The 19058-nt window shown below is 34.9% G+C and overlaps 2 protein-coding genes across 12 annotated transcripts; both read left to right on the top strand.

Annotated features, from left to right (window-relative positions):
• The first annotated feature begins 1872 nt into the window (after positions 1 to 1872).
• On the top strand, positions 1873 to 9052 carry LOC105173968 (ABC transporter G family member 22). Of its 11 annotated transcripts, none has more exons than XM_088875609.1 (12): positions 1873 to 2033; positions 2119 to 2491; positions 4340 to 4413; positions 4981 to 5216; positions 5316 to 5471; positions 5646 to 5829; positions 6469 to 6777; positions 7049 to 7339; positions 7801 to 7919; positions 7997 to 8085; positions 8166 to 8273; positions 8386 to 8522. In XM_088875609.1, exons 2-12 carry the CDS (start codon positions 2134 to 2136, stop codon positions 8400 to 8402), a joined length of 1941 nt encoding a protein of 646 aa, XP_088731735.1. In that variant the 5' UTR covers positions 1873 to 2033; positions 2119 to 2133; the 3' UTR covers positions 8403 to 8522. The 11 variants fall into 11 exon arrangements, with proteins under 11 accessions (XP_088731735.1, XP_088731732.1, XP_088731734.1 ...); XM_088875608.1 differs by having other exon boundaries at positions 1874 to 2033; positions 7801 to 7913; positions 8493 to 8676; XM_088875607.1 differs by having other exon boundaries at positions 1874 to 2033; positions 8493 to 8676.
• Positions 9053 to 11429: 2377 nt separating this feature from the next.
• On the top strand, positions 11430 to 16881 carry LOC105173967 (sucrose-phosphatase 2). Its single transcript, XM_011095908.3, has 9 exons — positions 11430 to 11608; positions 12479 to 12562; positions 12631 to 12930; positions 13110 to 13211; positions 13356 to 13550; positions 13662 to 13952; positions 14482 to 14668; positions 15294 to 15340; positions 15530 to 16881. Exons 1-9 carry the CDS (start codon positions 11501 to 11503, stop codon positions 15623 to 15625), a joined length of 1410 nt encoding a protein of 469 aa, XP_011094210.1. The 5' UTR covers positions 11430 to 11500; the 3' UTR covers positions 15626 to 16881.
• Positions 16882 to 19058: the final 2177 nt, after the last annotated feature.

The raw sequence follows: 19058 nt of genomic DNA, 5'->3' as shown, positions 1-19058 counted from the left end.
CAAACATTAATGACAATTTGTGGAGCAAGAATGTAAAGGCCCATCATCATCATCATCATCAAAGAACCGTGATTCTATGATCCACGTGGCGGCTGCCACCAACAGGAAATTGATTCTCGATGCCACGTGTGTGGACGAGAGGGGGTGGGTCAGTGTTCAGCTGTGTCCACCCAAACCCAGACCTTTTCCACCCACTCCCCGCCACGTGGTTTGGCAGGCACCAGTTCTTGTGGATCTCCAACATTTCTTCCCCCCACTTCATTTTCTTTTTGTTGGTTGTCAAATTTTAATAATAAAACTGCTCTCCTATAATATGTATAATATAAATAAAAAATATTGAATTTTCGATTATTCATTGATACCCCTTAGATTTTTATTTTTTTTGCCTTAAAATTTTTATAATGTTCTTAAACAAAATTTGATGTTATTAAAAATATATATTCCTGACAATGCTTAATTCATATAATTAAATACTTTAATTTTTGAAATATTTTTTTTATAGAACAAAAGAAATAATAAAAATATAGCAATTGCGTTATTAGTAAATTTGATTTGATTTGTTCTTAATGGAAGTCGCATCTTATCCGCATTATCACATGTGTGAAGAAAAGATGAAGACAGCAAGGGAACAAGGCAGTACTAATCTAGGCATGAAAATGCGACGTTTCAAGAGAACGCGTTGTTGGCAGTACAACATCACGGAAATATATAGCTCTACCGACAACCTCTTTCAATGCGCTAGTCCTCCGCCTCCTAGTTTGTAGTGTTCTTAGTACGCTGTTTCATGATTATGCCTTTCACTCCACTCCTCAAACACAAGCAATAAATATTAGAAATAGTGTGTCACTCCACATACATATTGCACTCATCTTTTTATTAAAAGTTGTAATTAGAATAATTCAGAGGTATGTCTTTTTTTTTTCTTTCTTTTCTTAAATTGTAAAAAATAAACATACAAATTGAGGTTGAAAACGATACCTAACGGCCCGTTTGAATTTGACAACGTTACGAATAAAAGTCTCTGAAAAACTATAATTTATTTTTAATTCTGTATGAATTGATTTTCACAATTTAATTCTATAATTTTAAAATTTGATAATTTTAACTTTTTTTCCAGGCCAATTTGATCCGAAATTACACCCGTCTTCTTGCACCCAAACTTTCACAATACGTGTAGCATTTGTGTCAAAAAAAATTAATACAAAGTGTAATTAAATTTATAATAAAAAATGTAATCCACTTTGAAGGTTTTTGATTGAGTTTATAAATTTCTCAAAACATCTTATAATATGTTTCTGAGCTTAATATAAACTCTTGAAAATTGTTTTGTGAATTTTATTTTGAAGAACTTATAAAATCTCAAAATAATAAAGATAATTTTTTTTTTAAAAAAAAAATTCTTATAAGCTCTTTAAGAAAAAATTAATTTCACCTGACTTTCTTAAAAATATTTTGTAAGCTAGCTTTTTAGTTTTAACATCCAATAGACAGAAGCAGACTCATCATTTTTGTTAGTATTTAATTTTTATTCTTTATATAATTAACATTTTTCCTCCCTAATCAAAATTGTCTATTTCTATAGTTGATCTCGATCAGTATTAAAGTATGAAAAACTTACTATATTAAACATTCTAATTAATATATTATAAATTCTGACATCTCATTCGTTCAAACACTTTAAAAGTTTATTTTAAAAATAAAATTTAATATTTTTATAGAATATTTCAAATAAACTGATGGTTTGTTGGAAAACAAAACCTGGGTCTACCATAACTTTATCCTATCTTCACGTCTATGTCAAGTACGTATTTTGGAACAAGTGCATGATTTTGGGGGTGTTTTCATGGTATTCAAAAGTTGAGGGGCAGTCATGTAACTTAAGGTTTCTTTCCCTCATGTTAGCTCCTTATAAAAGAAGGGTCTGCACATTCAGAAGTTGTTATTACAGTGAGATAAGAGTGTTCCTTCAGCAACCCTTCTGACACTTTGTTCGTTTTCCTGTTCTTCCTCACTCTAATTTTCTCCAAATAAGTGTAAGCATGTAACTGTTTCATTTCTTCCTTGTAAAATGTAATTTCATTGTTTTCACCAACAATTTTGCAAATCAATTTCCTACAGCAGATACACAGTTTAATGATGGAGAAAACGAACTCCGCAAGCAGTCTGATAAGAACTAAATCGGTGGAGACAATACTGAAGTCGCCGGTATCATCCGCCGAGGCGGCGGAGAGCAGCGGCGGTCTCTCTCGGAAGTCCAGCCGGCGGCTGGCTGCTGCGTCGCCGGGACGAAGCAGCAGTGGTAATGGCAACAAGACGCACATTCGGAAGTCGAGAAGTGCGCAGATGAAGTTCGAGCTGGATGATTTAGGCAGCGGCGCAGCCTTGAGCCGAGCCTCCAGCGCCAGCTTAGGATTCTCGTTCTCCTTCACCGGCTTCACCATGCCGCCGGATGAGATTGCTGATACGAAGCCGTTTAGCGATGACGATATTGGTACCTTATCTACTTTTCCCTTCTTGTTCTTATGATATTTAAACTCCCCAACTTGCAATTTTGTACGTAATTCATCTTAGGTTAGATCTAATAGGTTTCTCCATAAAAATAATAATAAATGAAAAATTTTCAGAGCAATACGAACCCTGACATACAAGTTTTAGTTTTTTGTTTTTTTACACACTCACGGACATACGTAAACGTAAGGTTCGAACGAAAGACATCCCATAAAAAGTCGTATACCTGCACTAATGGGTTGTCCACAACATACAAAATTACAAGCTCCTTGCTCAAGAGTTTAGGGATCACATTTTTCCAATGAGAGTCCGTGTCTATTAGTATTTTTACGGAGAACAAAATACAAGTAACCCTTTTATAATACATTATATTTTATATATAAATGAAAAAGTTAAGAATAATCACATATACTTAAAGAAATATTTTATTGTAACTCTTTGAATAATATGAAATGTGAAATAAAATAGAAATGGAACCGGAGTTCTGCAACCAATCCTAACGTATTTTGCGTGTGCCTTAATCTTGGCAACTTACTTCTCCAACCCGAATTGTAATGTGGTTTATTATCTTCAAAATCGAAACTATGGAGGGTACTTTCGTCAATTTTTCTTGCATCCTCGACTTCCCTCCTTTGAAGGCAAGTCATCCTTGACACACTCAAAAATTGATTTCCATGGCCGTACAGACCTCACTCTTTCCACATAATATCATTTGTCATAACCCATATTTATTTTTACAAAATTGATTACTAAGGAGGAATACTGCGTTATGTAAACAAGTTTTAAAACTTTTTCTGATCAATGTGGAATGACTCGAAACTTAGCATACTGCTCAAAAGTTAGTATGCAGCTCTGCCAATAATGAATAGTACCAATTATGAATAGTAAGGGGGTATATGTATAGACAAAAAGTAGTGGTCATAGTCATTATGCATGTTACTAGGGTCAGAAAGGGAGAAATATATACCCACCCACCTACAAGTGCATGACAAATGTATGGGTAAAAGTCGAGAAATTTGAAAAAGTGTGGGACACAACTCCACCAGACTGATTATGTAAAGTGAAAATCACTGAACAAGTCCACCACCCCAACAGTCACTGTTGCTTGTCCTAATTTCGTCTCTACAATTGTAAGATCTACACGAAATGGTCCCGTTTTCTTGAGTCACCTCCTAAGTTTGGAGATTTTTTATTGAGTGTCTAATCGTAAAGACTTGACTTACTTTCCTGCGTTTCTATCCGCCCATTTTGCTTTTTTCCAGATTTCCCACCCCGAAGAACGTCCTAACATTTGCACTACTTAATCAAACACTATCGCTGTTTAGTGCTTTCCATCAACTATTTCGTTATGCACGTTTATTGTTGGATTAATGTCTCTCAGAAGTGTATGCCTTGTTACAATATATTTCCATGAAGCATGAAATATACATAAAGATAAACTTTGTAGCGTATTCAATTGAAGAAGGCTTATCAAACGAAATTGCGGAGAGGAAGAAGAAAGAAGAAGAACATTCAACAAGATTGTGCTTTCTTTCTAAAATTGTTTAATGACAAATTAGAGCTAATGCGCAGATCAGTCGAAGGGAATGCATAAAACGGCAACTGCATACACTCATAACAGCCTCAAAAAATACATGAACCAGAGACGACATGACGTGTAATCAATTTATCGATACTCATGTGTTGTTAGGAACACTCAGAAGCTGATGTCATAGAATAGATTGCTGTAGCAATTATAAATGTTTACCCCTTCAAGTGCATGGTATGTATTTATCGGGATACATAGCTACATTTTATGCTATAAAATATAATGTTGTGCTAAATATGATAGCAGCTGAAGATCTTGAGGCAGGCATCAGTAAGAAGAAACTTCAGACAGAACCCACCTTGCCAATTTATCTAAAGGTAACATAAGACTCTCTGGCAACCAGGATTTGTTATACTTGTTCCTTTATCTTCAAAGACAAAGTGTAAACCCGATATCAAGCCCGTGTTCCATGCATGAGCCATAATTGATTTGGTATCATCTATTTGAACAGGAAGGAACGCACAGTTCTCTAGAGATCACCGCAACTCATTGAACATGGTTATGAATGTCAGGTTCAGTCTTGTACAGAATTTCATTTTACATGGCATTTGTGTACAAGACCTTCCTCAGTAAAACCAACAAAAGCTATGAAAAGTTAGGAAAAAGGACTTAGGTTTGCAGGTAAAATGAACATAATTTAACAACTGAAATCAATGACAGTACGGTTTTAGTACCACCTGGTAATCATGTAGAAAATTCTGTATGGAACACATACTATTAGCGCAAAACGCTAAAAGTATAGCCCTATAGTTTGGAGTGCAGCAGAGGTTTCAGTAAATATACTTTAAACATTATGCTAGTTCAACATAGACGAGTCTGTGCTACTCAAATTTCTTGTCTATCGCCTTGTCAAATCATATATTGTTTCCCTCATAAATATGCAGTTCACTGACGTGACATACAAGGTGGTTCTCAAAGGCATGACTTCGACAGTGGAGAAGGACATTTTAAATGGAATTACTGGTTCAGTTAGTCCAGGTGAAGTTCTAGCACTGATGGGACCATCAGGAAGTGGAAAGACTACGCTGCTGAGTCTGCTGGGAGGGAGAGTAAGAGAATCCACTTATGGTGGCTCCATAACTTATAATGACCAATCGTATTCGAAGTCCCTAAAAAGCAGGTAGCACAAAGTCTAGATTTTCTGTCAAGATGAGCTGACAGATAAATTATGTTTGAGTAGTCAGTGGTATCAAAAGTAATGACATGAAACATGTGGCAGGATAGGATTTGTGACACAAGACGATGTTCTTTTTCCTCACCTTACAGTGAAAGAAACGCTCACATACGCAGCTCGCCTGCGACTTCCAAGGACATTAACAAAAGAGGAAAAGGATCAAAGAGCCTCAGATATTATATACGAGCTGGGACTAGAGAGGTAACTGCTTTCTATAATGGACTAGTTCTGAAACTTTGTGCTTAATGGTTTCATTAAATCTTAAAAAAGATAATGGGATGAAAGTTTGGAGAACTATAAATTAATTAGATAAATCAGATAATGCACAGCTCAAATTTTTATGAGAACTGATCCTTCAGAAATATATTCTGCCAGGTGCCGAGACACCATGATTGGTGGTTCCTTCGTTCGGGGAGTTTCAGGTGGAGAGAGGAAGCGTGTGTGTATTGGGAATGAGATAATAGTAAATCCATCCCTCTTGTTCCTCGATGAACCAACATCTGGCCTGGATTCTACCATTGCTTTGAGGATATTGGAAACTTTACATGGCATAGCTGAGGTGCACACATCAGAAATCCAAACTTCGTTATCAATTTCTTTGTATGAGCACAACAGTCAAACATTTCTTCTTCTGTTAATAGCAACGTGGTAGAAATGTTGTATGCATTCAAATCCACAGGTTGACTGCTATTTCTATTTTCCATAGTTGAGTTGATCTAGGACTAATAGGTGTTCTTTCGAAGATATTACTCTTGAAGTGGCTAATGGACTGCCCTACACACAGAAAAAAGGGGCTATTTTTCCCCTCCCTCAGCTCCCCACACCTCAAAGGGAAAATTCACGTATTATTATTTTATTCCACTTTTCTTTGTTTTGTTCTTTCTAGTCTTCCTCATAAGTCATAATATGTATTTACTTGCCCTTCCAGTCATTTTAATCATGCTTTAGAATTGATTCATCTTGAACAGATAAAAAGTTCAACGATTATGCTGGTGGTCATCATGAATGAAGTAACAAACTCACATCATCTCTAGACTGTGTTTGCTTCTTTATGAGATTTTTCTAAGGTGGATACCCAGCTTTGCAATGTGTTTATTATATGTCATCTTGATTCAATACGTGCAGAAATGTGAATAGAGTAAGTAGGCTGACAACTATGTAAGGCAAATGGTGTTAAAAATGTCCGATTTTATGCCAGGCTGGCAAAACAGTGATCACCACAATTCACCAGCCATCAAGCAGGCTCTTTCTCAAATTTGACAAGTTGATCCTTCTTGGCAAAGGGAGCTTGCTTTATTTTGGAAAGGCGGCAGAAGCAATGGTTTACTTTTCATCCGTCGGATGTTCACCTCTAATAGCAATGAACCCTGCAGAATTCATGCTTGACCTAGCAAATGGAAATGTAACAGATATTTCTGTGCCATCAGAACTAGAGGACAGAGTGCAAACGGAAAACTCTGAGGACGAAATAAAGAATGGAAAAATGGATCCGGCAGTTGTGCACGAGGTAATATATTTTGGAACAAAATCATGGATGAAATTAGACCAGAAGCCTCTCCTCTTAAAGATGAAGGTTTCCCTCAAGATTCTTTTACATTCTTATTGATATCATGAACCTTTGCAGAAAATTCCTATAAATGGTAGATAATGTCTCAAGTTAGTAACTATTTTACGAAAGAGACGTTTAACAATGCAGGCTCTTCATATGGAGAGCAATTGTTCACACTAAGCAAGGGCAAAGTATATTACTTGCTTGATGATATGTTATCATTTTAAAGCAGTATCTTGTTGAGGCCTATGAGACACGAGTTGCAGAAAATGAGAAGAGGAAAATTAGGAGCCCAGTACCCATTGATGAAGAAATAAAGTCTAAAGTATGTTCTGCCAAGAGGGAATGGGGAGCAAGCTGGTTAGAACAATATTCCATATTATTCTGGAGAGGACTTAAAGAAAGGAAGCATGACTATTTTAGCTGGTTGAGGATCACACAAGTTCTTGCAACTGCAACTATTCTGGGATTACTATGGTGGCAATCTGGTAGTGATGATCCGCAAAAACTACAAGATCAGGTAAAATATTTGTGTGATGTGATTCATAAGTCTAATATTCCACATTGATCACCTAAATCAGTATTAACAGCTATTGGATTGCCTTGACCAGAACAGCAGTAATACTTCAACTTCACTCACCAATTGATATAATAGTTGCTATAGTAGTGATTAACTGCACCATGGTTAGACCATCTTACTTGTCATCAACATATGCAAAACCAACCACTTTACCATGCCAAATAAACATGGTAATTCCTATTTGCCCTTTCTAGTATAATTGTAAACACTCTTCACGGAACAAGCAGAATAAAATGAGGGAAGCACTAATTATTCTGTGCATAAAAGTAGAATAAAACAAATTGTAAGAATATTAAAGAAACAAGTTTTCAATTAAGAATGAACAGAGGACTCAGTCTAATATACTATAGACTTACTGAAGCATTTCAAGATGCTAGAGATTAACAGTCACTCTGTTGCAGGCAGGGTTACTGTTCTTCATTTCTGTGTTCTGGGGTTTTTTTCCAGTCTTCACGGCTGTCTTTACATTTCCCCAAGAAAGAGCCATGCTCAGCAAGGAACGAGCGGTTGACATGTACAGGTTAAGCGCATATTTTGTGGCTAGAACTACAAGCGATCTTCCACTTGACCTAATATTGCCAGTACTTTTTCTTCTAGTTGTATATTTTATGGCAGGCTTAAGAACGACCGTTGGTTCCTTTTTCCTCACTGTGGTGACAGTGTTTCTGTGCATTATAGCTGCTCAGGTATGCCCTTTCTCCAATTATGAAGTCATGGTAATTCAGTTCTTACGCAAGATTTACCAAACATGTATATGCAATACCAGGGACTTGGGCTGGCTATTGGTGCTACACTGATGGATTTGAAGAGGGCAACCACTCTGGCCTCTGTGACAGTAATGACCTTCATGCTGGCTGGGGGATACTTTGTGAAGGTAAGTACTGAAACTTTAGGGACACTCCTAATTGTCTGTCCATCCTAATCATTAAATAAGCCCAACTTATACTGTATGATCAATTCTGATGGGGAAAAGGGACCTTGAACAGGAATATATAGACATTAACAATTCTATAGAGCTCGACAAGAACTTCTTCATGGACCCGTTGTATTCTGATTAGACAGACTGCATAATACAGGATTCATGATTTTGCAGGATGTCCCGACATTCATATCATGGCTTCGATACCTCTCCTTTAACTATCACACCTACAAACTTCTCCTCAAAGTTCAGTATGAACACATAACTCACTCGATTAATGGGGTCAGTATAGACAAAGGCTATAAGGAAGTGGGAGTGCTGGCAACGATGGTGGTTGGGTACAGGCTACTGGCATACCTATCTTTGCGAAGGATGAAGCTCCACCCAGGAGCTTAAACCTCGCAGAAGCCATATTGGAGCGATTACACAAAAACCAAGCTTCAGCTTTCAAGATTTCTATGCTTCCCACGTCAAGAGGCTTGGAAGGGAACTGAATCAAACATCTACCATAAGTATTAAGACTTTTGGCATCCAAGAGAGTTGTAAATCCATAATTCAGCCAAGATCAAGCTTCATTTCGTGGAGTTGTGTTAAGATACTTCTTCACCATTTTATTAAAAATCATGCTTGCAAAAAGTTCTGGAAAATGCAGGCAGCGTTGCTGAACATCAAGTTTTTCCTCCTCTTTCTCAAGATCTTTGTGCAACAAGACCCTCATTTGATTGCTTACAATATCTCAATCATATATATTAATCTAACATAGTACTGTAACTTCAGATATGAAGTGTAGAATATCACTAGCAGCATTCACATATTAATTTGTGCATCTGGATTGTTTGGAAAGAACTACAAATTATTTACTGCTGAATAATTGAAGAAATCCAGCTTATGCAAATTACCTTTAAGCTGATCTCTTCACCATTCTATAGACACAAGCATTGGCTTTTTCTTCTCCAACCCTACAAGATATAACACAAGAAAAGCAAAGCCCAATTAAGTGAAATAAGCTACAGAGGGATGATATGTCTATTCATTACCTCCCGGAACTCTCGTCCAACCACATTGGGTCAGGACAAACGTCGAACGCTTTGCAAACGTGATTTTCAAAAACTTACAATCCCGTGATTTGTCACCATGACTATGAAAGAACTTGAAAATGGAAATTCATGAAGGTTCTCTACAATCCAATGTTGCGTGGTGGTGTGGATTAAATCATAAATAGGCCTAACTAATATGTTCTGAAAAAATATGAATGTATTTAGGGATAATTACACCTCCTCTCAATTAAATTTGTTAAAATTACACCTAAATTCTACATAATTTGAGAAATTATTTGATATTTATTTTTGTTGAACAAATAGATCACATTATTAGGCAAAATTTATAAAAAATTTGCTAACATCAGCAAAAACAATGAACCGTAAATCTATATTTAACTTTGATTGACTAATTTATTGCTGATCTAATAACTTTTTTTAATCAAATTACTCTTACAATAACAAAGATATCCCTCCTTACATGCATAGAAATTGTAAAAGTTAACAAGGGCTTCGTATCAACACGCATCATGCATTTTTATGATTTTGGAATCAAAGTTTTCGATCCCAATTCATTCTAAAACCACATTTTAACTTAAATACTGAAATTTTTCAAGTGGAATCTTCGGAACAATGTGTAGTATTCTTAAACATCCAAGCGTGACCTCAACTCGGACTACATAGGAATTTCGCAAAAACTTCAATTCAATGATAGCGCAACGACTCTGAAGGCAGGAAGTGATGCTTGTCTGGAACATGCACATATATTTTCAAAGAAAAAAGCCTATAAGATAGTTGAAAATTTTAAAAAATAACTGCTTAGCTTTATAAAGTATGAGATTATAAGTTTGACTCTTTACGAGAGGTATGATATGTTCCACTTATTTGAATTTATTATTTATTATAAAGTGAGTTTTGTTAGTTTATTTATATTTTTATATATATAATATTTAAAGATAATATATTGAATTATAATTGATATTTCAATATATTATAGTTATTATTTTTTCAAAACTATAAAAAGAAAAGATAATTCATATAAAAAAATTTGACGGAGTCCAATTTCTAGAAGTTCGTTGATCGTTGACTTATGGGCTCGGGAGGTTAGGAACGAGCTTGAGACCTACACAGAAGAGGAGTGTCGGATTTGACCCCGCTTAAGCACTCTGACGCTCAAATTAAGTCGGATAAAGAGTATAAGTCGTATGTCGGGATAATATGTTAAAGTTGGGGTTAATGCTTGAGCAATTACCTTGATTTTCATAATGACTCGGGGTGTATATACCAAAAACCACTCATACGGACGACATCTGTCCTCTAGGCAATGACGCCACGTGTCTTCAATCCAGCATCTTTTCTCGTTGAATTATGTACTTGAACTCCTATGGACCTCGCTCTTTCTTGGGCCCATAATACCAATGGATATATTGGGCCTCCCTCTAATATCTTGCAACCTTGCCTATTTTAATCATATCAACATTGGCGACAAAGTTGGTTGAGATATTCTATATTTATGTATGTATCAATTAATGTATTAGTGATTGCACATAGTGAATTACATACTGTATAACACAATATAAGTAATATTTCGACTCAGACCAAAAAAAGAAATATAAGCTTTAGCTTAATAATAAATTACAATTATCTAAAATAAATCTTATTTATTCAATTGAAATGATAAGAAATGTTAAAAAAGACAAGGACCTTCTCCAATACCTAGGTTTTCTATAAAAAAATAAATAAAAATTAGTTCCCCAACTTTTGGTGAGGACTTGAATTTTTGATCCGTCGATTATTAGTAGTTGTATGTCAGTAGTGGTTAAGATAGATGTCCTAAATTCGAGGACATAATATCAAATTCAGCATACATGTGGACATTTCTCTCATTTAATATGAGTTTATTGTTATTATAATGAATATTTATTTTGATGTAAAATTATTAATCGAATCGATATATTTTTTAATCTATTATTATTAATATAACTATGTAATTGTCTTTTTTTATTTAAAAAAAAAAAGAGGAAATTGTGGCCACAGCCCATAAAATGGATCTAATTTATATGCTTTTGCGCCCCCCAAAAATCAGAAAATTATCCAACTGCTGCCAAGCCGAAAATTGAAGGCCTATTATCCAATTAACGGTTCATGCCACCATCTCTCGCTCTGCCATTCCTACGCTGTCATATTCCTACTTCTTCACCTTTTTTACTCACTCGTTGTTCCACCACCGCCGTCGCCACCGCGTTTTCTCAGGTATATCCACCCGCCGTTGCTCTATCTCGCTACATCAGTGTGTTATTATATGCGTTACTGGTGTATGTATCTCGGGGATGTGTATGTGTGTCGAATCTTTAGATCGTGGGAGCATGATTTCTGTGTTCGTTCTGTTGTAGTAAAGTGGAATTTTATTAGTAGGTTTGCTGTATGAATCGAGAATCCGGTTTGTAGACGAATAGGATTTTTGGGCGTCGATTTACTTTTGGTGATAAATGCTAGAAGGAACTCGCTCTTGCGAAATTTCGTGTCCCAGACAATTGTGGTTTCTGTTTCTTATTTTTATGAATCTATGTCTAATTAGCGACAAGGTTGATGTTTTCCCACTGTAAGTGTTTCTTTTCTTTTCTTGGACAAGAATCAATAATGTTTTTCTCCTTTACCGGCCGATTGATTGAGATGATTGTATGTGTTGTTCCACGATGTAGAATGTGGATTTGGAGTCAGAACGTACAGTTTTGAAATCTCGATGGAAGTTTACTGATCTCAACTTTTTGGGACCCCCAAAAAAAATTATTTCTTACAAGTGATATCCATCTGTCCTCTCTAACACCAAATAAGGAGCAATCAAGATTGGATGTACAATAATCAGTAGTCCTGAAGATATAATAGGGAGTAATGCCCCTGGACAACATCAGTTATCTGATGACTGTTCCTCCTTGTACATCAAACTTGTTGGTAACTGATAATTGCAGAAGACACTAAGACATGCAAAATGCAATTCTGTTTAACAAAGTGGTGGAAAGCCTTCGTAAATGTTATTTAGATCAAGTGAATAAAGATGATGAGTGATGTCATTATTGTTGTATGTTTAACTATCAACCTTCATGGTTGCTTATTTGTTTGCAGAGTGAATCTAGCCTTAGGAAAACCATGGATCGTTTGGCAGGGAATGCAAACCTCATGATTGTCTCAGATCTTGATCATACAATGGTGAGCTTGGAGTATTCTCATTATTCAGTTTATTAGGGATTATGCTAACAAGAGAAAATATGCTGCAGGTTGATCATCATGATTCCGAGAATCTCTCTCTTCTTAGATTCAATGCACTGTGGGAATCAAAATACCGTAGTAATTCTTTGTTAGTTTTCTCAACTGGGAGGTCACCCACACTATACAAGGAATTAAGGAAAGAGAAGCCCATGCTAACGCCTGATATCACGATAATGTCTGTGGGAACTGAAATTACATATGGCAACTCTATGGTACCAGATGATGGTTGGGTTGAATTTCTAAATCAGAAATGGGACAGGAACATAGTATCTGAAGAAACACGCAAGTTAAGCGAACTTACTCTTCAGGTATAGTAACAGAAATAGCATAGGGCTTGGATCTCTAGTTAGTTGAGCCACTCGTATTACAGCCACTAAACTTAGCACATACTGGTATAGTACTCTTTTTAGTTTTTGTATGCATCAAAATAGAACTGTCTTGTTCATGAAGATATCTATTCTATGACAATCTTTTGGGGATCATGCAGTCTGATACAGAACAAAGACCACACAAAGTAAGCTTTTATGTCCAGAAGGACAAGGCGCAAGACATTATGAAGTCTCTTTCAACTCGCTTTAAAGAACGTGGGGTATGATGAACATTTCCTCCTGCAGTATAACTTGTCAAGCTTGCATTATAATAATCTAATTACTTTCTACTAGTGGATGTAAGATTGTCATTTATATTCAGCATGTTTACCTTTGGTTTCACATCTAGCAGCCTTTTGTTTCAGTTGGATGTTAAGATAATATACAGTGGAGGGATGGACTTGGACATTTTGCCACAGGGTGCTGGTAAAGGGCAAGCACTTGCTTATCTGCATAAAAAATTCAAAGCCGAGGGTAAATTACCTAAAAACACACTTGTTTGTGGCGACTCTGGAAATGATGCAGAACTATTTAGTATTCCAGATGTACATGGTGTCATGGTTAGTGCTTTACCTAAATTGTTAGAACAATTTTCTGTCGTCCATTGTTGGAATATGATCTTGCTAGGTCCAGTAGTCCCCATTCATTTTTCCTTTTTTGGACCTTTGCAGGTTAGTAATGCCCAGGAAGAATTATTGCAGTGGCATGCTGCAAATGCCAAAGCTAATCCTAAAATAATTCATGCAACAGAGAGATGTGCAGCAGGTATTATACAAGCCATTGGTCACTTTAAACTGGGTCCAAGTACATCCCCCAGAGATGTTACGGACTCATCTGACGCTAAGATGGAGACCTTTGATCCTGCTTATGAAATAGTGAAATTTTACTTGTTTTACGAGAGGTGGAGACGTGCTGAAGTGGAACAAACTGAGCAGTATTTGGCAAATCTAAAATCAGTTTGTGTATGTTCAATTTTGCTTTTAAATATTCAGCTTCTAGTTAAAGTGCATGCTCATGCATGTGTTGACATTTCTAGTTAAATTTGTTGTTGTTTTCCGTTTGTGTCTAAAGTCAAGTTCATTTAGATATTTGTGAGGTTTGTGTATGTTTGTCTTTTTGTTCTTCCCCATTAAATGATTGATTCTATACATGGACTCTTCAATTCTGGATGCATACGAAGTTTATTTAAACTGAAACTGAATTTCTAGAAATCAAAAGAAAACTGCTAAGCATTTGCTGTCGGATTAGGCTCAGGCTTATGGTCCTATTGAACTTTTCTTTTCATTCATACAATTGACAATTAGTTATGCTATGACAGGACTTTTGTTATTTGAAATGCTTTCAGCATCTAGTTACTTTGAACTTCCTACTGATTTAAGTCACAAAAAACACCTGCTAGTTAATATTTAACTTTCAACTAAAACATTCTTTAATCTTTTTCTCTTCAAGATCCAATGGCTGTTAGGATTAACTCTTATGTTGCACTTGCAGTCTCCATCTGGAATTTTTATTCATCCATCTGGAAGTGAGCAACTACTCAGTGACTGTGTAAGCTCACTGAGAACATGTTATGGGGACAAACAAGGGAAACAATTTCGGGTTTGGGTAGATCAGGTTTTACCTCAACAGGTTGGTTCTGACTCCTGGCTGGTGAAGTTTAAGAAATGGGAGCAATCTGGTGAGCCTTTATTCCTATTTTTGCTGACATTTTCATTGTTTTACAAAAAAGTCCTCATTCTTGCTTCACAATTAATTTGTTCTGCACTATTAATCGTTGATCTCTTTCATATGCCAAATGATACTTCTCCTTTTCCACAAGTAATGCTAATCAGGCTAGCATGTATTATGTATTAGAACTGCATAAATGGTTTAGCAGCCAAGTACAATGCATTATAATTACATGGCACTGGAGTAAGAGAAAATGATAAGGGTATTAACTGAAAGGATGTTTCAGTACAGTGAACTATTAGAACTGAGGAACTGGTATTAATAATGCTGAGAATTGCTAAGCGACAAGAATAAGATCCTTGTTGGCTTTTGATAGTTGTACTGTCTGTAGGTATTATAACTTTTTCTTTTTTCTGATCAACAACCTTGTCCGAACCTGGGAAAGATGACAATGATAGATCATGGTTCAATCAACAGCAGATGACGTGATGCAACACAGTTTTGGTTGTTAATTCTTCAAGGACCATGTTCCTCTTTCTCTTTATTGTGAAATTAAAAGTTCAAAATTTTTCTGATTAATTATGGTTATGCTTTCATCTTCCTTCATCTGGCTGAACGCTTGTTGTCTTTTGCAGGTGAAGAGCGGCAATGTTGTCTGACTACTGCTTTATTAAGTTCAAAAGTAAGTTACTAATTTCTTGTGCCAAACTTTCTTATATACACTATAATGCCTATATTTCGCCTTATAATATTATCGTACTTCGACCCAACGGTCCACATCCTACCATGTGGTACCCACGTTAATAGCATGAAATCATTCCATTTCATAGATCCTTATGATGTATGTAATATTTTTGCAATTTGGTCACAGGATGTGACTGTTACAGAAGGGCTCACTTGGGTGCATGTCCATCAGACATGGTTGGATGGAACAGGGCCAAACGGTCAAACATCCTGGTTATTCTAGGTTTGCCCCACTCGTCTTGCATCTTATTTGTTGTATCAAAATAAATGTAATTGCTACATTCTGTAGCTTACTGATGGTCATTTCTCCTGTTATTGATAATTCATATACACCATCCAATCATATGAAAATCGCTTTTATTTTCAGTTATCTATACTTTTTCAGGTTTTAAATAGATAAGTTACTAGAAACACATATGTACATATACATATATATATATATATATATACACGCTCAATGGGAGTGTTCATTGAACTGTAGAAAAAATTATAAGTTAAAGCGTGGTGAAAGTGCAGAATATTTAAAAATAAAAGTGAAAAGGAAAGGTTGAAATTAGAATGTATTACTTAATAGTTGTAATATTATTAATAAATTGTAAAATAGGAGGCAACGGCATGTATCTTGGTTAGGATTAGGGCACTGAAACAAACTTGTCCATCACGGAGTCATCCAAATTCAAGATGCGTATCGCTACAGAAAGTCGCATAGGACAGCTTAATGAGCGAGAATTTTTAAGTATTTCTGTGCTATTGCGTTGTTTGTAAAAAGTGGTGATAGAGTCACGTTATCGATTTTAATGAGAATATATTTGTGTAAAAGTTATTGACAAAATCAAGAAAAAATAAAGGGAAAAGGGTTGTTACTATTAGGCATGGGCATGGCATTGGCGATGGGTTCAAAATTCAAAACTGCCTGCCCAACTATTTTTTGGTTTCCCCAATTGGGCCCTTTAATTGTCTTATCTAACTCCCACCGCCACTCCCATATAAAGAAAGAAAAGGGGAAACTGTCAGATCTGGAATCTTGGATCTCACTCAACCTAACCCACTCTACTCCTCCAACTATTTAGCGATTCAATCTCTACTTCTCCCACCACCACCACCACCTCCTTCCTGAAAGAAAGAAAGAATGGGTCTCAGGCTGCTCTACGGCCTCGTCTTCCTCTCTTTCTCCACCGCCTGCTTCCTCTGCCTCCACCTCGCCCTCCAGCCAGTCTTCTATTTCACCTCCTGAAATCATGAGTCAACATGTGTATGTGTAGTAGTACTTGAAGAAGAAGAAGAAGATTATGTTGTTTTGTTGAAGACAAGGGAGAACTATGGATCCTTAATTTCTTCCTCACCATGGATTTGTTTTTGTTGTTTGTGGTAAGGGATTATTAGATCATACGGGTCCGTATTTCTTTTCTTCTTTTTCGTTCCAATGTAAGAGCATTTGATCTTACTTTTGAGTGGATAAAGAAGGAGCATTTCATCTTACTTTCCGATCTTTCTCCTACTCTTTGGTTATGTAGCAGTAGTAAATAGTAATAATTTTTATGTCATTAAAGTCTATATCACCGCCTTCTATTGATAATTTATTGTAATCAGATCAGACATCACAGCCTCAGAATAGAAGGGGCCCTCTCCTCTCATCTCCAGTTCTGACTTGAAATTGAAGGTGCTGTAGATTAGGGGCTAAAAATGTTGCGTCATACTCCATTGAAGTAGAGTTGTTTATATGTATTAGGTCTGGGAAATAGCATTAATATCTCATTTCGCATCACCTAAGTAGAGCAGAGCATATCTACTTGCAAAATTATATCTAACTACTTTTAAAGTTTGTTTTGTTTAATAATTAAGTTCATTTATTAGTTAAAATTTATTGAATTTGTTGATATTAATAAAAAATTAATATTTATTAATAAGTATTGCAAGTCGAATAATTTTTTTCTGTTTAAAGTATCTTTATAATGAAAGAGATATATATCTTTATATGTATTAGTTTGCAAAGATGTACAAGGACAATTTGGTTATTATTTAGGCTGTAATATCATAGCTAAATATAGATTTTTGTCTGATTTTTTTGTTAATATTAATAAGTTTTATCAATTTTAACTAATAAAACGATATATTTGTTAGACGCAAACAAACTCTATCTAAAATTACTAAATATAATTTTTTAAATTATGGAAGATTGATGAGTAATTACATCAAATTTTAGAAAAATGGAGGATATATAATTATCCCAATGTTATATTAGATATGACGGCTCCACAATAGTCGCACCGAATTTAAACCTCAGCAATTCTTGGGCTATTTATTTTTTATGTTTTATATCTATCCATTTGGATTGGACCTTGTTAATTAAATGTATGCCATCTCTGATTTATTTTATAACAAAAATTTTCAAAATACTTTTTAACATGAAATCACATTTATTGTTATTATTATTTTGAGAATAAAGACGCGTCTTAAATTCAATTTTCTATTTAAAATAAGTGGTCAAATCTATTAAAGTTGTCACTCTCAGAAAATTGGCTGCACGATTATTATATGCATAAGCACAATAATTCATTGTATCTAAAGCGATTTCATACGCGTCTGAAAATGATGTTTATAAATCAAACTCCATCTAAAAATATATTTTTCAATAAGTATTTTTCGAACTTTTTTTGACATTGATAAAAGTATGTTTGATAAATCAATAATACTATTTTTGACTTCTTGAATATACAATATATTTACTTAATATTAAGTGATAATTATATTTATATTTGATTTAAGGCTTATTTATACAAATTATCTATGTTTTTTATATAATTACAGAAACCACTCCCAACAGTTAGAAAATATTAATATAGTTTGTGTAATGACATCGGCGTGTTTGGTAGGTTTGTGTAGTTTTTCAAAAAAATAGTGACGGTGTGCAAATATACTAATATTTTTTTTAAATATATATATAATTTTTTAAAATGCATGAATTATTTATATAAATAAATTATAAATAAGGGTGCAAATGTAATATCCTTAATATTAACTATCAAATATTCAATAGCTTTTGGAATGAACTTTTCATCTTAAAAACTCCATTTAAAATGTGTTTTCAAACAAATTTATAGATCGCATTTTCCTCTTTGTACTCTTTGGTAGGCGAAGACATGACGACACACGCTATCTCCGACCTCGTCCCACGTAGTACGATAGAGATTAATTATCATAGGACAAAAATATGATCAAGAATAAGTAAGTAATAATGAGATGAGGGTAGGGTGCACTTCAATTATTTGTTCATTACAAATTCGTGCAAGTAAAGTTGATTTTGATACATTTATTTATTTTCGATCACTTAAAATTGATTAATTTGGACTATCTATTGAGTCGTCGTCATCATTAGTCACACGACAGTCACTGAGGATCAAACCAGCTCTCTCTTTATTATATTTAGATTCTATCTAAAATTACGAAATTATATTATTTTTTTTAGATAAATTGTAAAATTATGCTTACATCCCCGACTTTACCCATTTTGTTATGATTTTGAATGAAAAATAAAAAATACACAGACTTCTTATTTTATGCCTCATCCAACAATCTGTATAAATTATGAGAATAGAACTAGTTTTTTCATTCTACAACCGTTATGTTTCATCCAATAAAAGAATGGGAATAATATT

This window comes from Sesamum indicum, linkage group LG11 (genome assembly GCF_026168435.1).
Source record: "Sesamum indicum cultivar Baizhima isolate 11 linkage group LG11, ASM2616843v1, whole genome shotgun sequence".
In the NCBI taxonomy this organism is placed as follows: domain Eukaryota; kingdom Viridiplantae; phylum Streptophyta; class Magnoliopsida; order Lamiales; family Pedaliaceae; genus Sesamum; species Sesamum indicum.
Note: the sequence above shows the minus strand (reverse complement) of the source record. Positions and strands in the feature narration are given on the sequence as shown.

Excerpts from the sequence above, each read along its gene's own strand:
- LOC105173968 (XM_088875601.1), top strand. The coding sequence starts at position 2,134 with ATGATGGAGAAAACGAACTCCGCAAGCAGTCTGATAAGAACTAAATCG. Across the intron at positions 5,830-6,468 it reads CTTTACATGGCATAGCTGAG|GCTGGCAAAACAGTGATCAC; the intron begins GTGCACACATCA and ends ATTTTATGCCAG. Across the intron at positions 6,778-7,048 it reads ATCCGGCAGTTGTGCACGAG|CAGTATCTTGTTGAGGCCTA; the intron begins GTAATATATTTT and ends ATCATTTTAAAG.
- LOC105173967 (XM_011095908.3), top strand. The coding sequence starts at position 11,501 with ATGCCACCATCTCTCGCTCTGCCATTCCTACGCTGTCATATTCCTACT. Across the intron at positions 11,609-12,478 it reads TCGCCACCGCGTTTTCTCAG|AGTGAATCTAGCCTTAGGAA; the intron begins GTATATCCACCC and ends ATTTGTTTGCAG. Across the intron at positions 15,341-15,529 it reads CTGCTTTATTAAGTTCAAAA|GATGTGACTGTTACAGAAGG; the intron begins GTAAGTTACTAA and ends ATTTGGTCACAG.